Consider the following 24107-nt stretch of genomic DNA (forward strand, 5'->3'; position numbering starts at 1 on the left):
GCCTCCTGGACTCCAAGAAGCCTCTCCTTGGCCTCAGTCTCAGTGTCTGGGGCTTCCCCCCTCCCCCCAAGGTCACCCTCCGTTTATCTTTTGGATGTTTCACTTGTACATAAAAGGCCAAGGTCTCCCCGGGCCTCCAGCACCTCCTCTGGTCGTCCTGACCTGTCTCTGGCCCCCGGACCCAGAAGGCTCCGGAGGGGAAGGTGAGGCCGGTGACCTTGCCCAGCCCAACTCGCCTGCATGTCACGGGCCCCTCCCTGAGGTCCTGGGCCTCTTAGAGAAGGAAGGACAAACGGGGCCCCGGGACCGTGCCCATTTTTAAAAGGGTAATCGCCTAAATGAAACCTGTACAGAGGATCACAGAGAGACCACAGAGAGATGACTGCAGTAAATGGGGAGTTAACCAGATTAGGAAACCCCCTAACTCCCTGCCCGAAGGCTGAACTCTGCTTTCCCGAATTTACAAAGGATCCTGTTTTTTTCTAAAGCCGTCCTAGAGGCAGATTTTCACATGAAGTCTGAGTCCCTCTGTGCTGCATTTTATGCCTGATCAGTCAGCATTTATTAAGTGCCCACACAGTAGTAGCAGAATTCCTGCTAATTAACTAGAATTTCCACAGTTAATAACTAGAATTTTTGCAATTCAGGAATAGCCCTTCCTTCAAACTGTGGAGGGAGCTGGGGACGAGCTGTTGTCCCTAAGCACTCCCTGAAAGCATGTGTCAACGTTGCTACTATTCTAAGGCTCTCCCCACCCCCTCGGTAACTTGACTCTTCCCCAACTCCCCTCTCTACTCCCCGGAGAATTAGGCTTCTTGGGGCCTGGGACTGTATCCTGGCTTTTGTGTTTGTGTCTCTGGGGTATTGCACAATACTTAATGAATGGCTTCTACATTCACTTATTGAGTCTATGAATTTGGACATAATAACCTGAATTTTTTTGAGGGGAGGGAGGAAGAGGGGACGCTGTTTTTTCTCCCAGACTCTAATTACTTGTTCATTATATTTTGATACAATAAAAAAATTTTTTAAAAATAATAAAAACGTTATTTAAAAAACTTCACTATTTTTATTGGGAGAAGAGTTTTGAGGTTAGATGGGGCCCTGGAGGTTTTTCCTGAGGGCTTTTGTTTTTGTTTGGCTCTGTCTGGGCATTAAATCATGTAGTGAGAGGATATTGTGCTGGGGATTTGTGTAAAAATCAGCTGATTATAATCTAGATTAAAAAGATGGTTGGTTGGCCCCCTGGAGATAGTGCAATACCTTTTGAAGCTAACTGCTGCTGTTTTAGTTTTCCGGTTTTAATTTTTAGTTGTGTTTCCATTGATATTGCTGAAGGAAATAATCATTCATTGTTCAGTCTGACTGATCCTACCCAGGGTTCTCTTGGCAAAGATACTGGAGGGGTTTGCCATTTCCTTCAGCTCATTTTACAGATGAGGAAACGGAATCAAACAGGGTGAAGTGACTTGTCAGGGTCTCACAGTTACTATCCGAGGCTAGAGCTCAACTCGGAAAGAAGATTCTCCTGACTCCAGTCCTGGTGCCCTATGCACGGTGCCTCCCTTTAAGATTCCTTACAATCTACAATGTGCTGAGCTCTTTGCAGAAGTTTCATTTAATCCTCACAAACACCACGAGGGGGAGGGGCTGTTATTAATCCCCTTTTACAGTTGAGGAAACTGAGGCAGACGGGGTCAGTTCAGTAAGAAGCCCATACTCTGAGCTAATCGTGTCTGAAGTAGGATTTGAACTGAGCTCCAGACCCGCCCGGCTTCTGTGCTCATTCACTTTGTGCTGTTCACAGCAGACCTCTGGTGCTTGCCATTTGTGGCTTTCAGTGCCACTGGTCCCAGCACCTGTTCCATTACATTCACACGCTGCAGCTCATTTCCCAATTCCCTAATTCTTGACAGCTGTAAAATAGAGGCTTTTAAAAGTCCTCTTCCCTGGGGTGGGTACTGGCCAGCTTGGAGCTCTGGGTCAAAGGCTGTGTCTTAAGATAAAGGATCATAATAGACTTTCTTAATGCTAATGGAGATTGTCTGCTGTTTATACCAGGTGATGTTTCTTTTCTAATCAGGAGTCAGAATGAGATTTTCGGTTACATTTAGTAGACCTGCCTATAATCCTGTTCTGAATTTAGATAAAGGACTTATCTAGATTGGCTTTAATCTGTGTTAACTTGACCCCAGATTTATTGTTGCACATTTCTTTTTTTTTTTTTTTTTTTTTTTTTTTAATTTAATAGCCTTATTTACAGGATATATACATGGGTAACTTTACAGCATTAACAATTGCCAAACCTCTTGTTCCAATTTTTCACCTCTTACCCCCCCCACCCCCACCCCTAAATGGCAGGATGACCAGTAGGTGTTAAATATATTAAAATATAACTTAGATACACAATAAGTATACATGACCAAAACATTATTTTGCTGTACAAAAAGAATCAGACTCTGAATTATTGTACAATTAGCTTGTGAAGGAAGTAAAAAATGCAGGTGTGCATAAATATAGGGATTGGGAATTCAATGTAATGTTGCACGTTTCTAGAACAAACAGGCTGTAACAGCTTTTCCTTTTATGGAAGCACAATCTTATTTATTTACCCCAGTATTTTATAGATGGGGAAATTCATGATCATATAGCGGGGAACTTCATACATAGGTGTCTGAGCCAGGACTGGAACCCAGGTTTCCTAACCCCCTCTTTCTAATTTGGCCAAGTGTTTGATCTCTTAACAAATCTGAGAAGCAGAATGAGACCAGGAGAAGACAAAGGCAAGCGCGATGTTACAGAGGCAGAAATGCCGAGATTTCCTGTTGAGTCTTCCCATCTAGCCCTATCCTCTCTATTAAATATCTCAAAAAATGTCTGGAAGACATCTGAAATGCAGCATGTCCCAAACTGAACCCATTATAGTTCCCCTCCCTCCATCGAGAAGCCCACCATTCTCAGAGCCCCCTAGGGCCAGAACTCTCTCGTCTCCCAGGTCCAGCCTGTTGCCCAGGCCACTTGCACGTGGGCCCCTTCACCCCAGCGCTGCCCAGTCCTTATCACCTCACTCTTGACTTGCAGTTGCAATTCCATAGCACGTGACCACTCACAATGTCAGGTGGAAGGCTCTGACCATAGGCAGTGAGCTCACCACTTGCTGCCTTTTACTCCCGGGTGAGAGCCACTGGATGAGCAGGGGAGGGTCGGTTAGTAGATACTCTGTAGATTTTATTATGTTACCTTCACCTTCCATCTTCTAGATCCCCCTGTTTGTGGAAGTCGCCGTCATCCTTCCTACCCTGTGTCGCCCTGCGCATCTCCCTTCACATCCCAATAAGGCAGTCACTCAGCAAATACTAAGCACCCACTGTGTGGCAGGCGCTACCTTGAGCCGTGTGTGTGTGTGTGTGTGTGTGTGTGTGTGTGTCTGTCTGTCTGTCTGTCTGTCTGTCTGTGTGTGTGTCTCTTCCTTCAAGCCCATCCTTCATTAGCTGCATTGCATTTGCTCATTTGTGGCTGATCTTTAGGGGACCATTAATGTGGCCTTGAGTAGTGTGGCTGATCTGAAGGGAATTGAAATGGTTTTTCTCGGAGCTTCTTCCCTCGTCCCCTCCCCATTTGGTGGAGAGCCCTCCACGAGCAGTGCTTTTGTTTCTAAAAGGCATTAATTAGTATGTTGACTGTGATCTTTTAGTCCTTTAAGGAGAGTCTTTTCCCCCCCTACAATCATTTTCTTGGTCTTCAGAATGCAGAGCTTGGAGATTTTCTCTGTACGGATAGGCTCGGTGGGGTGCTTTCACTCAGGAGAACTTTTACTTACCTTTTCAGTTCTTCTCACAAAGTCAGACCCTAGTATAAGGAATATCTGCCTTAAATGTTTTATGGTGATGTTTCCCTATTCTTTACCATATTCATCTATAGCAGTGATTCTCATACCTTTGCTTTTATTATCTTTATACCAATAAAACTAATTGAGGATCTGGGTTTTTTTTGCATGTGGCTTATGTTTGCAGATGCCATATTAGAAATAAAAGTTTTGAATGTGTAAGGGTTTCAGAGACTACCGAATTGTCCAGTCCACACTGCAGAACACTTTGTGGAACCATTGGTCTAGAGAATGGAAATGAGCAACTTGGGGGCACTTCATCTATTGCTTGCACCGCAGCCCCTAAAGCCTAGCACCCGATTCCTGATAGAGCTCTTCAGCCCTCCCACTCACCACACCCCTGGCTCAGGTACCCATCTCTCTCCCTTGCTTAGACTCCCCTTCAGAGCTGGGACTAGTTTTGTAGCAGATTATAACCTCACTGAGATAAAAACGTGGGAACCCACTTGCTGTTTTATAATGTTTCTATAATGTGGAGCTGCTGCCCATAAACCATTTGGAATACACCCTCTTCCTGAGTCGGGGGGGGGGGGGGGGGGGGGGGGGGGGGGGGGGGGGGGGGGGAGAGGTCTTTTGTGTTCTTTTCCTTTTCTTTGCTCCTCCCTCCCAACAACAAATAAGCCAAAGTAAGCATAAGCTGGGGGAGGGGAGGTGCTGTAAGTAACAGGTTTGATCCAGGAGACATTAAATGAGTAATGGGAACAATTTGAAAATTCATTTGATGTCTAGATCATCATAGTAATCTAGTCTGACGTCACCCTCTCATAAAATAGCCTTGCTTGTTTGGCCCATGAGCCTGCCCACCAGCACTTGTGACTTGGGATGCTGTTTCCTTTCAGGAGGCTTCACTGGTGGTGGGGGAGGGAGGAGACTCCTTCACAACCTTTCATAAGATGCCAGTGTCCAGAAGAAAACCCGGCCTGAGATTCAAAGCTCTTTAAGATGTAAGGTCCCTCTGACTCTGCTGTTGGCCACACAAGAGAGTGCGTTCCTGGACTCGGGCGTTCTCACAGGAGCCTTCTGTCATCCCTCTGGCTCCTTAAACCTTCCTCAAGGCTGACCTCTGCAAGAAACCTTTCTTAATGATTCCCCCTTAATTTTAAGCTAGTGCTGTTTAATTCTGTCATGTCCAACTCTGGGTCACTCCATCTGGGGTTTTCTTAGCAGAGATATTGGGGTGGTTTGCTGTTTCCTTCTCCAGTTCATTTTACAGATGAGGAAACTGAGGCAAACTGGGTTAAGTGACTTGCCCAGAGTCACAGCTCAGTATTGAGGTTGGATTTGAACTCGGTTCTTCCCAAGTGCTCTATCCTCTGCACCAGTTAGCTGCCCTAAGTGCTGTACATAACCGTGGCAACATAAAAATCGGGTATCTCAGAACTCTTTAAACCATAAATTAGTGAAAATTTCATCCTAGGTCTACCTAAAATTATGAAGTTACAGAAACCCAAGTGTATTGTTTTAAGAAAGAAAATTTATGCACATGCTTATATTGGATTGCTTGCTATCTAGGGGAGGGGAAAGGAGGGAGAAAAAAATGGAACATAAGATTTCCAAGGGTAATCGTTGAAAACTATATTTAAAAAAAAAAGAAGAAAATCCATTTTGTGGGCTTGGACCCTCCCTGCGTAGGAGCAATCATGGAAAGCTTTCGTTTTCCCCTTAGCCTCTTTTACAGCCTCTGGACACTGGGAATCTTTAGTGTTCAGATGCCTTCTGAGTTAAAATCATCTTCAGCTTCTGCAGGAAGGCAGAACTTATATATCCATTCGTCCATTCATTTAATTATTGTTCTGGACAGTAGATTGTGGGTGAGCTGTTCAAAATACAGGCTTGTCTCCAGTTTCTCTTACTTGAGCTTCTTTCTGTCTGCAGGCAGCTGAGGCGGGAAGGGGTTGCATTGACCTGGAGGGAGGGCTTCAGGTGCCCCTCGCCCCAACCCCGGTGGGTCACCTGCTTCCAGTGTCTTCCTCCAGTGCAGGTCTACCCTCCAGCCTGTTTCTTGGTGCTTCCCCTTTTCTCATTTCTGACTAAAAAACTCGGGATGATTTACCCTCATCACTTAGCTATAACTTACCGTTATCCCTTAGCTAGCATGGCATTTTCTGCCTTCTGGGTTCGATACAGCGATGACTGGTGCTTTGTTTTAGAGAAGGAAAAGAAAGAAGTATCCGGAGGATGCCTTAAAGCAAGTTTTCCATGGAGTTGCTTTTAACAAGATGGTAGATTTATAGTGGGAAAGTTCTTTCAAGACTCGGAAAACTGAGATAGTTTAAGGGAATTTCCAGCGTCAAGGAATTTGTTCAGTGATCTGTGATCTCATACCTTGCACAGCTTAAAACCCGGTTGTCAGGGCCATGTGCCTTCTATCATGAGGAAGCGAGCTGTGCGTGAGGGCCTAGGCAGTGGGTCCTGGCCGCTGCTGCCCAGGAATGCTGAGCTCGGGCCCGGGCAGTCTCCTGGGTGGGAAAGGTTATCGTTTCTTACTGTGCCCTCTCTTTTTTAGCTCTGGCTGGCTCTGTGTTCCAAAAGGAAGACTGTGCAAAGGGTCCCGGGGTCTGGTGCCGGGACCTGAAGACGGCCTCCGAGTGTGGAGCTGTCGAGCACTGCCGGCAGGCCATCTGGAGCAAGCCCACGGTGGTGAGTGTTTCTGGAGCAGACCGGTGGCTTGGGTTGTACAGGGGTAGATGGGGGCAAAGTAGCTTCCAGACTGAAATGGTATCTCGAGCCCAGCCTGGGGCGGGGGGGAGGAGGTCCTTCTGTGGTGATGAAAAGTTTGTCATCTATCCCTTGGTAAATCATCAGGACAGATGGAGTTGCCAGGATTACACCAGTGCTTTTCTAAACAATCATGAATCGAGTTAATTTAGGAAATAATCATTTTCAGATTTAGTTTTTAATCTGCTTTTGGTTTGGAACTTAATAGTGTTCCTTTTTTTCACTTTTGTGTGGCACAAAAGTATCTACTCTGCCTGTGTTGAGACTCTAGGTTGTAGACTGGGAGATCTTTCGAGGTCATTAGCTCATTTTGGAAGGGAGATGCTGGGGGGTGTGACTCGGCCAGTATCACACTGTAGGGTGTAGAACCTGAGTTGGAACCCCAGTGGAGGCCCAGACTTTTCTTTCTACCCGTCCAGCATCCTTCCCTGCTTTTTGGGGCCCCAAGCCAAGCTTTGCCCCTACAGAGATGACATAGGGGCCTTCCCTTAACCAGCCCGACATTGTCTTTACCAGCAAAAAGTGTCATCTGGGGTAGGAGGGGGAGATTCAGGGACAGGAGAGAAGAGTTAAAGCCAGCTCTGCGCAATCCTGCCTTCTGCATCTAAGGGCCCAGAATTCTAATTTCCCCAATTCTTCTAAGAAAATAACTTCTGCAGAAAGAGAGTCTTGGGAGGTGTGCTTTGGGTTTTGGCTCCAGCTAACTCTGGGCCCGCAGGAAAAGGGTTCCTGAGCTTGCTCTGCAGTCGCTCACTTGTACAGGAACGCGGTCAAACCCTCCGATCCTGCGTGCTGGCCTGCCTCAGCCACACCCAGAGGCCCTCGGTCATGACATGAATCTGGAGACGGCTAAGTCCATCAAAGCGCACCCAGCAAATTGGCATTCCCAGGCAAAATCCTGTTAGGGAAGCTCATTCAGTTCAATGTTACATCCATCCAGTCTCTCTGGATGTGGTTCACTGGCTCCCAGGTCATTCTTTCTCTCCTTCTTTTCTCAAGATCGCCTCAGAATTCTCCTCCTGAACTCCTTATATACGAGGGCATTTCACCACATGGATGTTCTCCAACTCCCCAATCCCTCAGTCTCATGGCTCCCTTAGTCCACCTCAGCCCCATGCCTGGATAATCACACTGCCTCTTCTCCCCCCTCCCCCGTTCCTGTGATAATAACTTTCTCCTTATGCCTTGTTCCTTCTAAATCTGTTCTTTGCCATCATCTTGACTCTAGGCAATGTCCCTTTAGTACCTAAAGGAGTGTTACTCCTGCTCTGACTCTTTTCCCCTTATATTCTCAAATCAGTTAAACCTACTCCATCTTGTCCTCTTGTCCCTTCCCACTCTCGTTTGCCTGTCCCTGGTCACCCTTTGCCAATCCTCAGCCTTATATTACTCTCGCCATTTGCCCTCCACCCCAGTCCTTTCCCCTTCAGCCAGATGGAGCTGGAGGTTAGGACTGACGAAGGCAGGTCAACTGGCCACTAAAGGTGATCCTTTTAGCCCTCCTTAATTGAGTCTGTCTCATTGATATGCATGAGGAACATTTTTCAAGCCGTATTTTTCATCTCTAGGTGAATTGCCCTCTAAGCCAAGGCCCTCAATCTCTGTACAAAGACCAGCTTCTGATTTCCTCAGGTTTCTGCACTTCTCTCCAATGCCTCCATTTCCATGTGCCTTCAAGCATGCCCTAGTTCCCCCAAGATGATCCCATTTCTCCTTTGCTCAGCCAGATTCCCTGTTAAAATCCCGTCTTTCAGCTTCTCCTTCTTTCCAGTCCTTAGCCCTTGGAAATAAGACTCAGTTGAAACTGCCCTCGGCTTTTGGCCCTGTTGGTTGCCTGTTTTTTCCGGGTAATCTCGGAGCTTTGGAGTGCGTTGACACTGGGCAGTGCTCTTGGTGGGTCCGGCTAACGGCTGTGTCTGCCGACTCGCCATCCATCCATGGCGTCCGGGCAGCTGTTCTCTGGGCCTCTTTCCTTAGTAAGTTACTATTGGATTAAGCTTCTCTGAATCCCGGGATCTCAGACTGGGAAGGGCCTCAGGGATGACGTTGGTCCCTCTCCTTGTGTCCCTTCTCCAGCCACCCGGGTGGGTGCTTGCAGGCTCCCAGGGCCGGGCGCTTCCCAGTGGCCTGGGCCGCCTGATGCCCCGCGGGCTGGCTTGGCTTGTCAGTGGGTGTTCACTGACCCACACGGTTCCTTTCCCGTTTCTCCCACGTCCAGCCCTGGGCCCAAACTTTGCCCTGTGGGTGTGAGAAGGACGCGGCCTCTCTTTTCTCAGCCTCACAGAACGATCAGGTGCTGCTGCTCAGGGTCTTTGATCAGCACAAGGGGGAAGGAAGGCTCTGCCAGCTGAGCATTTACTGAGCATCTTTGTGCCAGGCACCGTCCTCTGCTTGCCCCCTCCTGGCACTGCCGAGGCGCTGCCTTCTGGGGGGCGCTCAGAGATGGGGAGGGGGTGTGGGGGGCTCAGAAAGCGTTTGGGCCACAGCCCCGACTTCTAGATCTGCCTCCGCATTCTGAGCCTGCACCAGACTCCACCCCTGCTTCCTCTTTCAGAAATCCATCCCCTGTGAGGCCTGTAAGAAGGTGGTCACCATAATTGAGAACTTTCTGAAACAGAATGGCACCGAGGTAAGCCGCTCTTGGGCGAGGGGCCCTGCTCCGGAGAAATGGGGGGGGGGGGTGTTCCTTGGAGAGCTTTACCATCTGGCCCCAGAGATTTTTTTTCTCCCCTCTGCTTGATTCCCCTACCTCCTCCCCCAGCTGCCAAAAGGAACCAGGAATCGGCATTCACAATTCTGCCACTGGTTCCCGGTGACTCATTTCTGCTTGAGGGAGGGATTGATGAAACCTGGGGAGGCAGGGGGAGGCTCCAGCTGAGGGGCAGGTCCTGCTGGCAGTTTCCCTTCTTTCTACCCAGCCAGGACCGATGAGCACTGATAGGGCCTCGGGATCCCCTAAGGGAGCTGTCCCTGGGAAATTCCCCCCGCCCATGGGGGCTGGGAGCCCATCTCAGGCCTCCTGTTGATGTCTCCTTGTCCCAGGCTGAAATTGAGAGTTACCTGGAGAAGGAGTGCGAGATGCTTCCTGAAGCCGACTGGGTGTCTAAGTGCAAGGAGATCATGGAGTCCTACCTCCCGGTTATCATCAACGCCCTCGAAGGGGAGATGGTGAGCACCAGGGCTGCCCTCCCCAGGCGGGCATTCGTGCGACCCAGGCCTGCGGCAGTCCTCAGTGCAGCCCGTCCCCTCACTCCCTGGTGGGGCGGCATCGGGCAGGGCAGCCGGGATGCAGCGGGCTTGGAACCAGCGAGGTTCCTCACTCTGCCTCGGTTCCCTCCTCTGTGAAAGGAGCCAGAGAAGGGAATGGCAAACTGGGGTCGTGTTCCCCGTGGGGTCCCTGTGGACTGAACCATAGCAGAAAAGCTTCAAGCGTGGTTGAAGCCCTGGAGGGCAAAGATGGCCCCAGGAGCTTACGTTCTAATGCCGGAGACAGCTGGGCAGTTATAAATAGATGGGACACAGCCCGGGCAGCAGGCGTGCAGCCAAGGGCATTGAGGAAGAGGCCCCGTGTGGAGCCTGGCCTGGCCCTTAGAGGGGCCGGGGCAGTCAGGATCAGAAGGGAGCTCGGGGGGAGCGTCCTGGGCAGCTCTGAGACTGTGAGACTGGACCGCGGCGTTGCAGAGCGTGCAGGGTACGGCATCAGCAGGGCCAGAGAGCGGCTCGTGTGTGGTCCTCCAGGGCAGCGTCTGGCCCCGGGCCCAGGCCCCTGCTGCTCCTGTCTCTCCTTGGCCTTCACGCTGTCAGACAAGGCTTTGTATCTGGAAGGAGCCTCAGCTCCCGGCACTCTGGGGTTGGGCCTGCACCTGTAGTCGCCAGCCCTCGCAGGGAAGCGGGCTGGGGGCAGGATGGTCACGGCCCCCTGGGGCTGACTGAGGGGGAAGGACTGGTCGGGAAGGCTGGCCCCTGATGGCCTCGGTCAGTGAGGGATCAGGGTCGCGGGGCTGCCCCCTTGGAGGGGAGGAGCAGGTCTCTGGGCGGTCAGGAAGAAGGGGATACAGGTGGCAGAGCCTGGTTTGGGAAACGTGGAGATGGCTGTGACATCCAGTCCAAAACATCTCGAAGCGGAGTGTAAGTGGGTAGAGACGTGTCGTCTTCGGGAGATAAATGAACCTCTGGGAACCATTGAGGTCACTCAGTGAGGGTAGAGAAAAGGGTCCGGGACAGAGCCTTGGGCTGCTCCCCAGTCATTGGTTGTGAAGTAGGCGGTTAGACAGGAATGAGGACAACCCGCAGGCAGAAATGTCGCAGAAATCAGGAGGGAAGGGCGGGTCCTGGAGGCAGAGGCCGGGAAGCTTGGGGGGGAGGGGGGGGGCAGGGAGGATGGCCCACAGGCCACTGGAAACTAAGAGGTCCCTTGTGACTTGTGAGAGTGGGTGTCGGATGGACGCAGAGGCCCTGAGTGGAGATGGATTGTGGAGGTGGTTTTTTTCAGGGAGTTTGTTTATAAAGAAGAGCCAAGGCTGGGGCTGCCTCTGAAACTTCTCCCCTGCTGCCAGGCCGCAGGACCCAGATTAGTCTTCCTGTGGGGTGGTGGCCCCGGCTGGACTCGCTCTCTCCTTATGCACGTCCCCTGTGCTTTGTCCTTACGTTTCCATTCTCTCCTTTATTTTTTAGTGAGTCATTTCTTGATTTCCTTTCTTCGCTTAGTATTGTTTATCGCTCTTTTCCTTGTCTCCCTTACCCCCCCCCAAAAAAAAAAAAACAAAACAAAAAACAAAATTCTCCCTTACATCAGACACACACAGTTCTGCCAGACCTTTAACTGAAAAGGGGAGCAGAGGCATCGTATCGGAGGCGGTGGGTCCTACTTGGGGCGTGTTTGGAGGCAGGAAGATGGAACCAGAAGGTGGGAGATTGCAGATGAGAGCCATACATACAAACATGCACGCAAGCACCCACACCTGCATGTAGAGTAGTTTGTCACCGGGGAAAAGGAAAAACGGAGGGATGTTATCAAGGGATGTGAGGAGGGGAGAAGGTGGGAAGTGAGTGGCCCCCGTTATCTTGGCAGAGGATGAAGCAGGGTCCTGGGGGGAAGCTCTGCAGGAGGAGCTGGGGCATCAGTTGAGAGAGGGGAACTTGCCTGCGGTGAGGGCCCACCCTGGATAATCAGTGAGTAGGGGAACCAATAGGTAGAACCATTCATGGTTTTCTTCATCTTAGGTCTGCAGCCTGTGTCTGGGAGGAGAGAGGAAGCTTTATGGAAAGAAAGCCTCAGGGTTGTCTGGGTACAAGCTGGGGAAGGGTAGAGAAGCTTGGCATTCCAAGGCAGCTTATATTATGGAGTTAAACTGGTTAGCCAGGCTGCACCTCCCCAGCAACTCATTCTGTGACCTCATTTGTTGCTTCATGTGTCTCGTTTTTTTTTTTCCCCTAGAATTTTTGTACCTGAAGAAATGTTCATAATTTGAGTCTGATTTTCCCCAGAAATGTAGAGAAATCTTCCATCTTCAGTAAACAAAGATCCCTCTTTTGTCAGCATTTATAGAATCTTAAATGTCTAAAAAAGGTTTTGATGGGGTTTTTTGTAGTGGCAGGAAAAATTGTTGACAAGGTAAAAAAGCCTGCGTTCTTCACTGTCTCCTCACTTGCTGGGTATCCGCTAGGTCTCCCGGGGCCTCAGAAGGAAAGCCTTTCTGCTCAACTCGGGGATGGAAGAGAGCATCCAGACTGCTGTGCTCCAGGGAGCACCACCCAGCTTGGGACCAGTGCAAGCACAAGCCCCTTGGAGGGCAGAAGCGAGCACAGAGCTCAAGGGTGGGGCATTCCCAGGAGGCCCCCAGCTGGCTCCCTGCTGTTCTCGAGTCCCTTGGCTTTCTGCAGGGGTCCTGACTCCAGGCTGGGCAGGGGGAGCACCGGGGAGCCAGCGTGATGCAGGGGAGAGGGCACTGAGCCTTGGAATTAGGTCACCTAGCTCTCTGGTAAAATGGGAGAAATGGTGTGGTCGGACTCGGGAAGAAAGCACTTCAGAACCCTGAGTCTTCCCCGAGAGGGGTCTTGGACCCAGCCAGGAGGTATTGGGCCGCTCTCGGGCTCAGGCCTGTTATCCCAAGCCCTAACACTGCACACCAGGCGCAGAGGTGACCACCCTGGCTTGGGGTGGAGACGGGGTGCACACTCTTCTTCTCTTGAGGGCGCAGGTCACTCTTGACTGCGCTTTGGCCGGGGTCAAGGGTCCTCATGTCCTGAGCTGGAACATGGGCTAATGGGAATTTTGGTTCCGAGCTTGGGAGCCTGACCACCATTTGTAATGTCGTTCGTGCCTTTGGAGCAAAGTGCGTACATCAAACACTGGACACAGACGTGGCTTTTAGATGCCATGAGCCTGATCCCTCGTTGCTCGGGTGGAGGCTGGAACTGGCTCTCCCGGTCCCTAGAAGTGACTGACGCGGCAGAGACCAGGCCCCTCCTGCAGCCGAACCCCCGGCTGGCCTCTCACAGCCCCAGTGAGGGTGGGCGGCCTTGGGATTGCTTAGCGACCCCTGCAGTCCGCACAGGGAGGGCCAGAGGTGGCCAGACTGCCCGTCAGTCCTGAGCCCTCGGGTCCCTTCCCGTGTGAGGGACGGGCCAGTTTGCTGCTCTTGTTTTGGGAAGGACGGGGCAGGCTAGAGCGGGTCTGGAGGAGGAGCACGAGGGGTTTTTCCTACAGGTTAGACCTAAGGGGGAAATGGTTCATGGCCTCAGGCTGTTTGAAGGAAGGGTCGGTAGACGGCCTCAGGACCAGAACTAGGGTTGTTGCATGATAAAAAGTCAGATTTGGGGTCAGTAAAACAAGGAGCTGAGCAGCCATCAGAGCAACCCCACATGGAATGGGTCCCCTTGGGGTTGTGAGCTTCCTTTCTCAAACCAAAGGGGTCTCTGAAAAGCAGGACCCGCTGCTGGCGACGTGGGGCTTGTGTCAGAGGAGGAGCAAATGGCCTTGAGAATCCCAATGTCCAAGTGTGTGATTCCGTGGATAAAGTGCCTGGGACTCCTTGAGTGCTGGGGCCTGGGGCCTTGATGATGGGGGAGGAGAGAGCACCGGCTGCCCCTGGAGCACGGGCCCCGGGGCCAAAGAAGAGCCTGCGGGTGCTGTGGTCTTGGGGGACTCTGGCACGGGGGCAGGGGGGGGGGGGACAATTCCGAGACCAGGGCGCTGTCTCGTGGCTGGGGTGGTGAGGTAACTTCTGGCTCGCTCTCCCTGTCCCTCCAGAGCAACCCCCAGGAGGTGTGCAGCGCGCTCATGTTTTGCCGGTCCCTTCAGAAGCACTTGTCTGCTCTGAACACGCGGCGGCCGGAAGTGGAGTCCAACATGATCCCCGAGGCGGAGCTGCCCCGACTGATGCCTCCCTTCATGGCCAACGTCCCTCTCCTCCTCTACCCTCAGGGAGAGACCCAGAAAAAGCCGTCTCTGCCAAAGGTGGGTGGCCGTCCGGCAAGTCGCCACCTTCTCAGCCGCTAATGCCCTGGGGGGGGGGGGGGTGCCCGTGGCCCTGGGAGAGGTGGGGGAGCTCTTTCCCCAGCTCTGCCCCCATGACGGGCTGAGCCTTCTCTAGGCTTTTAGCCGTGAGAGGTTTTTAGACTCTGAATTCCCATCAGTTTGAGAGTTGTGTTATTTTTCATCACAATGAAAGTTTGGTTGGAAGAAATCACTTTCCCCTGGGATGGGTGCAGAAAACTAGCTAGCTGGGAGCCTCCTCTCGGTGTCCGTGTGGTTTGGGTTCTTGGGGGGAGTGGGGGGTGGGAGACGGGCAGCAAGGAGGCTTAATTGTGACCTTCCCTTTCCTCAGACCGGAGATGACGTGTGCCAGGACTGTGTGAAGATGGTGACGGACGTTCAGAACGCCATCAAGGCCAACGCCTCCTTCGTAGACTCTCTGGTGGATCATCTCAAGGAGGAGTGTGATCGCCTCGGACCCGGCATGTCGGACATGGTAACTGTCTCTGGCCCCGCAGAGCAGGAAGGCTTTCTGGTGTTCCCAGGGCCTGGGCGTCCGGGTGCTTTGGTGGTCTTTAAACCCAAGAATTGGGGCCTTCTTACCATTTTTTGGGAGGCTTTTAATGGCACAATTTCAGATGGTCTAAGGCAAAGCAACAAGATGAGTTAAGTTACAAAGACAGCAAACCTTGGGGCTGGTTCAGATACGGTTATCTCGTCCGGTCCTCTGATTTAACAGCAAGACAGATGAGATTTGGCCCAAGTCAAACAGATAGTCATGCTAGAGAAGGCTATTTGAAATCTAGAGATTTATTTAAAAATTAAAGGCAAAAAGGCATGCAAGAAATTGATGTTTCTGCTTAATATATGGCATTTCGATATTGAGATAAACTAAAATCATTTCTTAAGGAATTTAGGTTCTGTAGAAAAGAGTAAAATATGTCTATAAAATGACGCTACGAAATCTGAGGATGAGGGGAAAAGCTTTATCTCATGGGTGGGGGCTGAAGAGGGCTAGAGGAGGAAGATCAGGGTAGTTTTCCTTGATCTTTGAAGGAAGGGGTAGAGCCTGAGAAGTGGAATTGAGGACTGACTCCAAGCATGGCAGCAGATGGTTTGTGCAAAGGTGTGGAGGCAAGAGAGGGAATTTTGAGGTCAGGGGACATTCTTGATCCTTTGGGAATGCAGTATGGGTGGTATGTGTTAAATCCAATATGTATGAACATATTTATACAATTCTCTTGCTACACAAGAGAAATCAGATAAAAAAAATAAAGAAAACAAAATGCAAGTGAACAACAACAACAAAAAGTGAGAATGTTTTATGCAGGCTTTTCAGTGCCAAGCTCTTCTGGCCAAGAAAAAACCACAGACGCTTATATCTCAATAAAAGGACAGTGAAGGGAAAGAGATGAAAGAGGGTGGGGCTAGGTGGAGGGTTTTGTTCCTACCAGTGGCTGTTGGCAGGCGGTGAGAAGCTGCCTGGAAAGGTTGGGACTGCCCGAGCCAGGAAGGTGAGCTCAGAGGATTGGAGATAGTGCCGAGGAGATGCCGGGGCCGAGGGTGGGAAACCAGTGATTGGCTTGCTGTGTAGCCCACCCTCCCAGAGTGGCGCATGTAAATCCTGGAGGAGAAGAGCGATGGGGGTCCAGAGCAAGGGAAGGGGAAGGGGTCCAGGAGCCGTGCTTACTAGCAAACCCTGTGGTTTCTGCCAAGCTCCGGCAGAATGGGAAACCTTCTTAAATAGTGGTGCTGGGAAATTCTGGATTTGATCTCTTTTTAGATGGGTGGTTATTCATCTTTAATTAAACTGGACTTTTTTCTCTCTCCCCACTCCCAGTGCAAGACCTACATCAGCCAATATTCCGAAGTTGCCATCCAGATGATGATGCACATGGTAAGTGGCGGGAAGAGCTTCCCGGTGTCTGACCACCCACCGTGGTTTCACCTTCGGCCAGAAGCCGAGTAATTCTTCCAGCTTCAGAATTACGCCGGCTCCCTCTATTGGACCTTGCAGGATTTTGGCAAAATTAACCCTCTTACTAATGTGCTTCCCCCTTAGATTTGAGCTCTCCTTATTTGCAGAGGGGTGTAGCGCCTCTCATGGATTTGGCTCCTCTCGCGGGCTCTGTAGGCCCCCCTTAGCCCGACTGTCAAATTGCTAATTCTGATGGTTAGCTCGGAGGCGGACCCATTACTGGGGACCCGATGCTCCGTCTGCTCTAGAGTCCCTGGATCCTTGAAATTGCCGAGCTTGAGCCTCATGTGGAAGGAGAGGTGGGGGTCGGCGGGATGGAGGGGGCTGTGATTGGGCTGCTCTGTGGGGCGCCTGCACCGGGGCTGGTGCTGCTTAGTCCAGAGATGGCATGCTCCCCCCAAGTGTTCTGCCAAGGCTGGAGGGGGCAGAAAAGGGTTCCCCAGGAATCCCGCAGGCCCTTGGTCTGGTGCCGAGAACTCTGCTCGCCTGCCAGGAGCATGAACGGCCGGCAGCGTCCTGTCCCCATGAGATGAGTGGTTCTGGTGGCAAGGATGGGCTTGTTCCGAGCCACCCACACTCCCCCCTTTTTCTGAGAGGAAGCTAGGGGATAAGGACTGGCTCAGCAGAGATGGTTTCTAAAAACCATCCAACGAGTGAATGAAGTCTCACACTGTCACTGGATGAACTTGGTATTGTCCGCCAGAAATAAACTCGGCAGTATTGACTTCATTTGGTTGGGTACTTCTCTCTCCTTTGACCTTTACCAGTTGGCATTCCTTTACCTTTCACCCTGTAGTTGAGAATCCTTAATCTTTGGGTCTCTGTCCGTTAGAGAATTGGGAATTTATTCCTTCTCACCACACATGGATCCATAGAAAGTGTCGATGGGCTCAAATCACATGTCCTTGGTTTAAGTGGGTGTTTAAATTTAGAATTCACTCGGGCATGTTGAGGTCCAGAGAGTGTGCTTGGGCCGCCTGGGAACCCCTGCCCACGTGGCTGCCCGGCAGGCAGAGCCCAGGTAGGTTGCCACCCCTGAAGACAGGCGGGCTCCTCAGCTTCCTTGTGACCCCTTTGTTGACATGTGGTTCTCGGCTTGATTTTGTTTTATTTAACATTTTTTTCTTGCCTCTTGTGTCCTTTCCTTTCTCTGATTTTCCACTCCGATCTCCTGTTTTTATTCTCAACCACAGGATCAGGTATGTGTCGGGAAACTTGTCAGTCGTAGTGGTAGCGCTGGTTGGCGGCTGTGTTTCCTTTTCAGATTTCCCTTTCCTAGCTTTCTCAAGGGCTGTCCTTTGACCTCTCGCTTATCCAGTCAGAGTCCTGGGGAGGAAGAAGGGCAGGCCCAGGGACTGCAGGTGGTGAGAGCCCACCTGCATCTTCCTGCCGGGTCCCGGGTGTGGCTGCCAGTGAGGGTTGGAGCAGCAGCTCATTCCTCAAAGATGGAGGCCACGTGTCTTTTGGGCTGAGGATTGCATGCCTTTAGACCTGTCTTTCATAACCCTAGAAATGCTTCTGCTGCATGAATGAATGATCTAAAGCCACAGAGCAGGACTCTTGGATCCAGGGAATTGGGACTTCAGGCTCTGGCTGCCTTTCGGGAATCCTGCTGAGGCCGGGCCTGCACTGGTTCTAGCTGGGCCCACCACACCTGCCTTGGAAAGGGACACGGTCCAGGTGTGAGGCTTAGATGTCCACCTGACCAAGAATATTCTTTATTTGAAAGGAGGACTGGGGGACCTTTAACCTGTAGAATTGTGGTGTCCTTAACCCTTTCTCCCCATATGGATGGGGGAAGAATGATAACTTGATTTTTACTTTTATTTTTCCCTCCAATGGAGGATGTTTTCTTTTTTAGCTTGATTACAAAATTATTAATAAACCCAGCTAATCTACGTCATGACAGTTTAGACTATCAGCAGGTTCACTAAACATTAACTGGCACCTATTAATTTTGTAAATTAAAAATCAGTGTGATAGAAAACAGTTGAGAATATTAACACTGGCAATAACAATGAACTTGAAAACTCTTGGATGCTACATTTTTACACATGAGAAACCAGCTCAAGAGAAGTTGTCCGGGCTGCGCAGTAAGTCAGCAGCAAAGCCAGGACCAGTAGTCAAGAAACTCCTACTTTGGATGTGTCTCTGTCAAACCAACGAGTCCCTTCTTCAGCGGAGCTTTGGATTGTTGCTGATTTAGCTGGATTAAGTTTTTATACCATAAAACTGTAGCAGAGAAGTCAAGGCAGCAATAAAAAGCAAGTGGCAAAATTTTAATAAAAAGCCACAGCGTTTGAAATTTTAGCAGTTACAAAAGCAATTTTTAATTACCGTTGAAAAGGAGCATCACCTGCCCCAACCTCAAACCAAGTTCTTTTGTCAATTATGATTATTCAAAAACCCCAGAGGAGGGAAAAGTAGGAAGAAGATAAAGGATTGAAAAGTTGTTGGAGCAAATGTAAAAAAGGAAATGTTTTTGCTAACTTCTAGTTGAAATGTGTCATTTCCTTAAATTGTGAATTTAAAAGAGCACCATTCCAAGAAGCGGTCTCCCACGGGGAGTCGACAGGCACTGCTGAGGGGTCCCAGACTCAGAGCCCCCTGTTTAGTTTGCCGAGGGCCTTCTAGGGAGAGCAAGAGACTCCTCGCCATAGATGGGTTTGGAGCCTGGGCTTCTTTGGGACTTTTGGGTCCTGCTCCTTTCCGCAGCTTTTCACTAATCAGATATTTTGGCATCTCGACTTGCTCTCCCCACGTCCCTGTGGGGCAGAAGCCACAGACCCAGGTAGATTTTGTTGTCCGTGCGGGAGAGAAGCCCCTCCTTGAGCATTTGGGAGTCTGCGCTCACACCCACGCCTCTTCCCCAGTCCCCGTCTCCTGCAGCTGCAGGGCCACAGAGGCCTGGGCTTGGTCCCTCCGAGGAAGGAGGTTCTGGGGGGTTCCGAGGGGGAGCCGCCTCCGGCTCAGACCCGGCGCCGGCCCTCTGGTGCTGTCTGCTTCCCTGTGTTGGCTGCCTGAGGGGCTCTGGGGCCTCCTGGGCAGGCGCCGGGCGCCGTTGTAGGGCTGGAGAGGCTCGGCAGCTCTGAGCAGCTTCTCCACCTTCTCTCCCCGGGCCCAGCCTAGAACAGGCCCCGCCGCTGCCCGCCCGGGGGTCGTCCGCGAGACCCTCCCGGGCCTGGGCCAGAGTGGCCGCTGGAGCGCGCCCGTGCCGGGCCCCTGGGGATGGCTCGGCCGTGGGAGCCGGAGGAGGGCAAAGCTGCCCGGCCGGCACTGATCTCGGGCTGGGGAATTGGGGAGGGGCCTGTGGGCAAGGAAGCCAGAGTGGGGCCGGGGGCGGGGCTGGGTCAGCCTTGGGGGAGGGGGCAGGCTCTTGTCTCACGGCTCCTCCCCCCGCTCAGTCCCCCTCAGGGGGAGGCCGTGGGTTCGTAGGGGGCGCACCGGCCTTCCCTGGAGCTCACTTTCCCCTGTGCTTCTCCAAAGCAACCCAGGGACATCTGTGAATATGCTGGGTTCTGTGCAGAGAAGGAGGTACCTCTGCAGGCCCTGGTCCCGGCTCTCGCGGCCAGCACCAAAGTCATTTCTGCCCTGGAGCTGGTGGAGCCCGTCAAGGTAAGCCGGGGCCAGCAGTTGCCCAGGGAGGGGCAGGGGGCGGCTGTGTGGCCCAGCCTGTGTGGCCCAGCCTGCCTGGGGACGCACGTGGAGTGCCTTGCTTCTGGGCAAGGCTCCCTGTCTGGCCCTGCCCTGCTGCAGGCCTGGGTCTTTCGGTCTTGGGGCCCCTCCTCTCGAGACTGGCTCCGAAGCCCTTGGGGCCAGGGAGCCGGCTCCGTGTGGGCCTGAATGAGGAGGTGAATGTTCCCAGAATCACTCCTCCAGGAACCCTCAGATGGTCCGAGGAGAGTACGCTGAGGCCCGGAGAGGTTAAGTGAGGCGCCTGAAGCCCCCAGGAGTGGCCGGAGCCGGCCTCAGTCCAGGTCTCATGGGGCATCCGTCTCCCAGAGCGCCGGCCGCGCCTCCCGCGCCTCCCAGCCACCCTCCCTCTGCTCCCCTCCCTGGTCCCGTCACTTACCTTTCACAAGGAAAGGCCCAGGCTTAAGCGCCTGTGGGAGAGAGGCAGGGAGCCAGTGCTGCCGCCCACGGACCCTGCGGTCCAGGAACTTGGGTCACTAGGCGGGGGTCGGCCGCGGCTCACAGGCCTGGGGGGGGGGGATGGGGGGGGCTTTCCTCGCCGAGGCCCGGGGAAGTTCCCCCAGGAATCTAGGGCCCTCCCGCCCGAGGTCCCCTCCCCCCGTGGGGTCCTGTGGCCCCACTCTCCCCATGCTTGGGGAGCAGCCTCGGGCAGGAAGCTCTGGGAGGGCCCGGGCTGTGGGGAGGGGTCTGCTGATCCCGACCTTGGTCCCCTCGCTCTCTTCTCAGAAGAACCTGGTCCCGGTGAAGGCCGGTCCCACTTGTGAGCTGTGTCAGTATGTTGTCAAGGAGGTCATCAAACTGCTGGAGGGCAACAAGACCAAGGTGTGTGTGCTCACGGCCTCCCCTCCCCGGGTACCCCCTGGGTCTGGGAGGGCCGGGCTGCCCCCTCAGTTCCAGGGGGGAGGGGGGCTCGTTCCCGCCGAGACTTTGGTGCCCCTGTGACTTATGGCTCTGGCAGCACCTGGGCCTCTCCTCTCCCTCCCCCCCTGCTCCCTGCAAAACCAGAACAAAGCCCCCGGCCCCTCTGTCCCCCTCCCCTCCCCTTCCCCCTCCCCCTGCCCCAGTCTAACTCTGGGTCCCTGCCAGGAGGATATGGTCCACGCCGTGGAGAAAGTGTGCTCCGTGATCCCCAAGTCCATGGAGCAGGAGTGCCGGGACCTGGTGGAGTCTTACGGGCCGGCCATTGTGGACCTGCTCCTGGACGAGACCAGCCCCCACCTGGTCTGCAGCTTGCTCAGCCTTTGCAATAACAAAAAGTCAGGTAAGGACGGGGAACCCCACGTGGCCTTAGGACCCCCCGGCCCGATGATCACGGGGGTCATGACGCCTCTCTCTCCCCCTCCGTTCTGCAGTTAATGTGGCCCGGCTCCGCAGCGGCGTCTTCTGTGACATGTGCAAAAAGATCGACGGCTACTTGGACAAGAACCTGGACAAGAACAGCACGCAGGCCATGATTCTCTCCGCCTTCGAGAAGGCCTGCAGCCTGCTGCCAGGGGTCTACAAGGATCAGGTAACGCCGAGGGTGGGGACGCCTGGAGTGGAGAAAACCTCAGGCAGCGGACTTTGAGGGTAGCTGACAGACAGGCCCCTGGGCAGAGGGGGAGTCCTGGATCCTCCCGGGAGGGGGGTGGGCCAGGCAGCTTGAAGGGCAGCTCTGCAGCCCAGTGGGGGGGGAGATGGCTCGTGTGCCCTCCCCCCCCCCCCCGGGGCTGAATGGATGCCTCTCGTCTTGCTGCACAGTGTGATGAGTTTGTGGAGGAGTACGAGCCTGTCCTGATAGCGGCCCTACACGACGAGATGGACCCTAACTCTCTGTGTCTGGTAAGCAGGGCCTGTCCCCGGGGTCCGTGGGAGTCCTGACAGTATTCTGGGCTTGGAGGCCATTCTGGGGGGGAGGGGAGGGGGGGAGAAAGCCCTTCCTCTTCCTGGTCCACTTGGATGTGTCCGGAAGCCAAGAGGCCCCTCGCTCTCCCAGGAGGGAAGTGCTGAGGGGCAGGAGCCCCGGGCCCCCCTCATTCTGCTTTTGTCCCTGTACAGAAAATTGGAGCTTGCCCCAAAGCTCCTCCTAAGCCTCTGCTGGGAACTGAGCAGTGTGTGTGGGGCCCCAGCTACTGGTGTAAGAACATGGAGACGGCAGCTCAGTGCAACGTAAGTAGCCGCCGCCCTCGTCAAGCCCGGGGCCTCTCACCGGGACGGGCCTTGTGCTCCTCACACTCTCGGGGGCCCCCTAGTAACTCGGCCTGCTCTCATCAAGCACCTCCCAGGGGCGTCGTCACCCGCGCTGCAGAGCAGGCCCGGGCTGGGCAGGCTCCAGGCTGGGCCGGCGTCTGGGGCCTGGGTCTGGAGGGGGAGGCCGTTGGGGGCAATGGGACCTAATTCCCCTTTGTCTCTCTTCCAGGCTGTCGAGCACTGCAAGCGCCATGTGTGGAATTAGAGGAGCCCTTCTCTCTCTCTTGGGGAAATTGCAACTTCTTTCCTGTTTGTCTCTAGGGGAAGGGAACATAGAAATCTGATGGTTTTTTCTGTTTGTAAATGAGCCCCGTGTCATCTTTCTCCATCCCAAACCTCTTTGCTCTATTTGTCCGTCATTGCCCCGGCTCTGAGAAGCCACGCTCCCTCCCCTTCCCCGCTGGAACGTGGCCCGGAGGCGGCTGGGAAGAGGGAAGGAGCAGGCAGCCGAGTCCTCCCCCCTCCGGGCTTAGAATCGTCCTGCCCTGTCCTAGGTCGGTCCCCTTAGCTGCTGCCATGTGACAGCCCCAGCCCCCGTGGGAGGAGCCGCTCTGGGCTCTGCTTTGTCCAGCTCTCCGGTCTCTCTGAACCCCGTCTGCAGGCTCTGGCTTCTCTGCTTCCAAGCATTGGCTTTTTGGGGGAGATTTGAGGAAATGGGCTGGGGCCCTACCTGGGTCTGTCCGGGCGGGCTGGGCCGGGGGAAGGAGGAGGGGTTTGAGGGTGGGGGGCATTCCATGACTGCGCTGGGGGGGGCCCTGCATGGTCCAAGGTCAGGGAGCCCAGAAAGGGTTAGTTCTGGGGGGGGACGGTGGCTTCTGTCGTGGCCTATCTTACTTAGTGCAGCTCTAGCAGAGCCCTTCTTAGTGTGATTTCTTAATTATTATGGTTTTAAAATTAATACGGGTGACAAGATCCTGCTTTTCTCGCTTCCTAGTAGAAACGTGGCTGACCCACCCGAGTGTAAGTTTCTCCCTGGTTACCAAATGTAGGCTGGGCCTCAGTTTCCCTGTGTGATAGCAGCCGCTCTGCCCTGGGTGTTCAGAGGCGAGACCTGGGGTTGCTGTGGAGTGGACTGAATGTTGATTTTTTTTTTTTTTTTAAATTTTGTTCTGGTTTTGCCTTAAAGCTTTCTGTAATTAACAATAAAAGTTCCAGTAAACTAAAGTTGTTGGAATCATTTAGTTGTTGCAGCTTTTTGTCCCGAAAGTAAGGACTGAGAGGGAGAGTGTGGGGGGGGGGGGGGGAAGGAGAGAGAAAGAGGAAAGGAAGGGGGGGAAGGAGAGGGAGAGAGAGACAAGAGAGGGAGAGAAGGAGGAGAGAGAGGGAGGGAGGGAGAGAGAGAGAGTGCTGGACAGTGGATGGGTTAAGGGTGAGGAAAACAGCTGTTCTATTGGAATTTGATTGTTTTTTTAATAGATTAGCCAAAAGTATGCTTGCCTTATCAATGGGGGAGGGAGAGGAGAAAATTAGGAACTCAAAATTTGTTTAAAACGTTTTTTACACATAATTGGGAGAAAAGACAAAACAATTCAGAAGAAAGCAGTATTAAAGATAAATGGAGTTAATGCAATAAAATGAAAGCTAGCAACTGTTTAGGAAAACGCAGCAAGATAAAGACAATCTCAGAATAAAAATCGGCAGCTAGAGCAAAATTTATTCTTGGCAAGTGAGTCCCCCAAAAGCAGGAGTTGTAAGTGTGTTATCTGGAGGAGGAAAACCAGTTGCAATATGTAGATAAAAATTTGTAACAAAAGGAACCATAGAGAACAAGTTGTCAATGTTCAACTTGGATGATACAAATATGATGTTTGGATTCAGGGGAAAAATTTACTGAATACTAACAAGAGACACAAAATCCAGACAAAGGCGAAGAAATCTCTTCTTAGTCTACCTTCTAAGTCACACAAGCCCTATAGACTACAAAGACATTTAAACAATGGAGATATTAAATTGTTGTTGTGCAGGCTTTTTAAATTGACAATTTAGTTTGTGCATAATAAGACCCTTCAGCCCAGAAACCCACTAGCAACCCCCACTTCCCTTTGGTGCTTTTCATCTCCCTTCCTGAGATGTCAGGGTGGTCGTGTTCATCTCCTTTTGCTTTCACCGCCTTTCCTGAGAAGTCG

At 52.5% G+C, this 24107-nt stretch overlaps 1 protein-coding gene across 2 annotated transcripts in view; it reads left to right on the forward strand.

Annotated features, from left to right (window-relative positions):
• The window catches only part of PSAP (prosaposin), a 32655-nt gene extending 9497 nt beyond the window's left edge, over window positions 1–23158 (forward strand). Inside the window, exons 2-15 of one of the 2 annotated variants that reach the window (XM_031956550.1) lie at window positions 6393–6526; window positions 9159–9233; window positions 9647–9772; window positions 13857–14063; window positions 14434–14577; window positions 15922–15978; window positions 17253–17258; window positions 19546–19674; window positions 20479–20574; window positions 20839–21013; window positions 21105–21262; window positions 21493–21573; window positions 21790–21900; window positions 22151–23158. In XM_031956550.1, coding sequence (XP_031812410.1) covers window positions 6393–6526; window positions 9159–9233; window positions 9647–9772; window positions 13857–14063; window positions 14434–14577; window positions 15922–15978; window positions 17253–17258; window positions 19546–19674; window positions 20479–20574; window positions 20839–21013; window positions 21105–21262; window positions 21493–21573; window positions 21790–21900; window positions 22151–22186 — 1535 coding nt within the window. In that variant the 3' untranslated portion in view covers window positions 22187–23158. The remainder of the gene's footprint in view (window positions 1–6392; window positions 6527–9158; window positions 9234–9646; window positions 9773–13856; window positions 14064–14433; window positions 14578–15921; window positions 15979–17252; window positions 17259–19545; window positions 19675–20478; window positions 20575–20838; window positions 21014–21104; window positions 21263–21492; window positions 21574–21789; window positions 21901–22150) is intronic. The other variant, XM_031956551.1, reaches the window with a different exon arrangement.
• The last annotated feature ends 949 nt before the right edge of the window (window positions 23159–24107 follow it).

This window comes from Sarcophilus harrisii, chromosome 2 (assembly GCF_902635505.1).
Source record: "Sarcophilus harrisii chromosome 2, mSarHar1.11, whole genome shotgun sequence".
Lineage (NCBI taxonomy): Eukaryota > Metazoa > Chordata > Mammalia > Dasyuromorphia > Dasyuridae > Sarcophilus > Sarcophilus harrisii.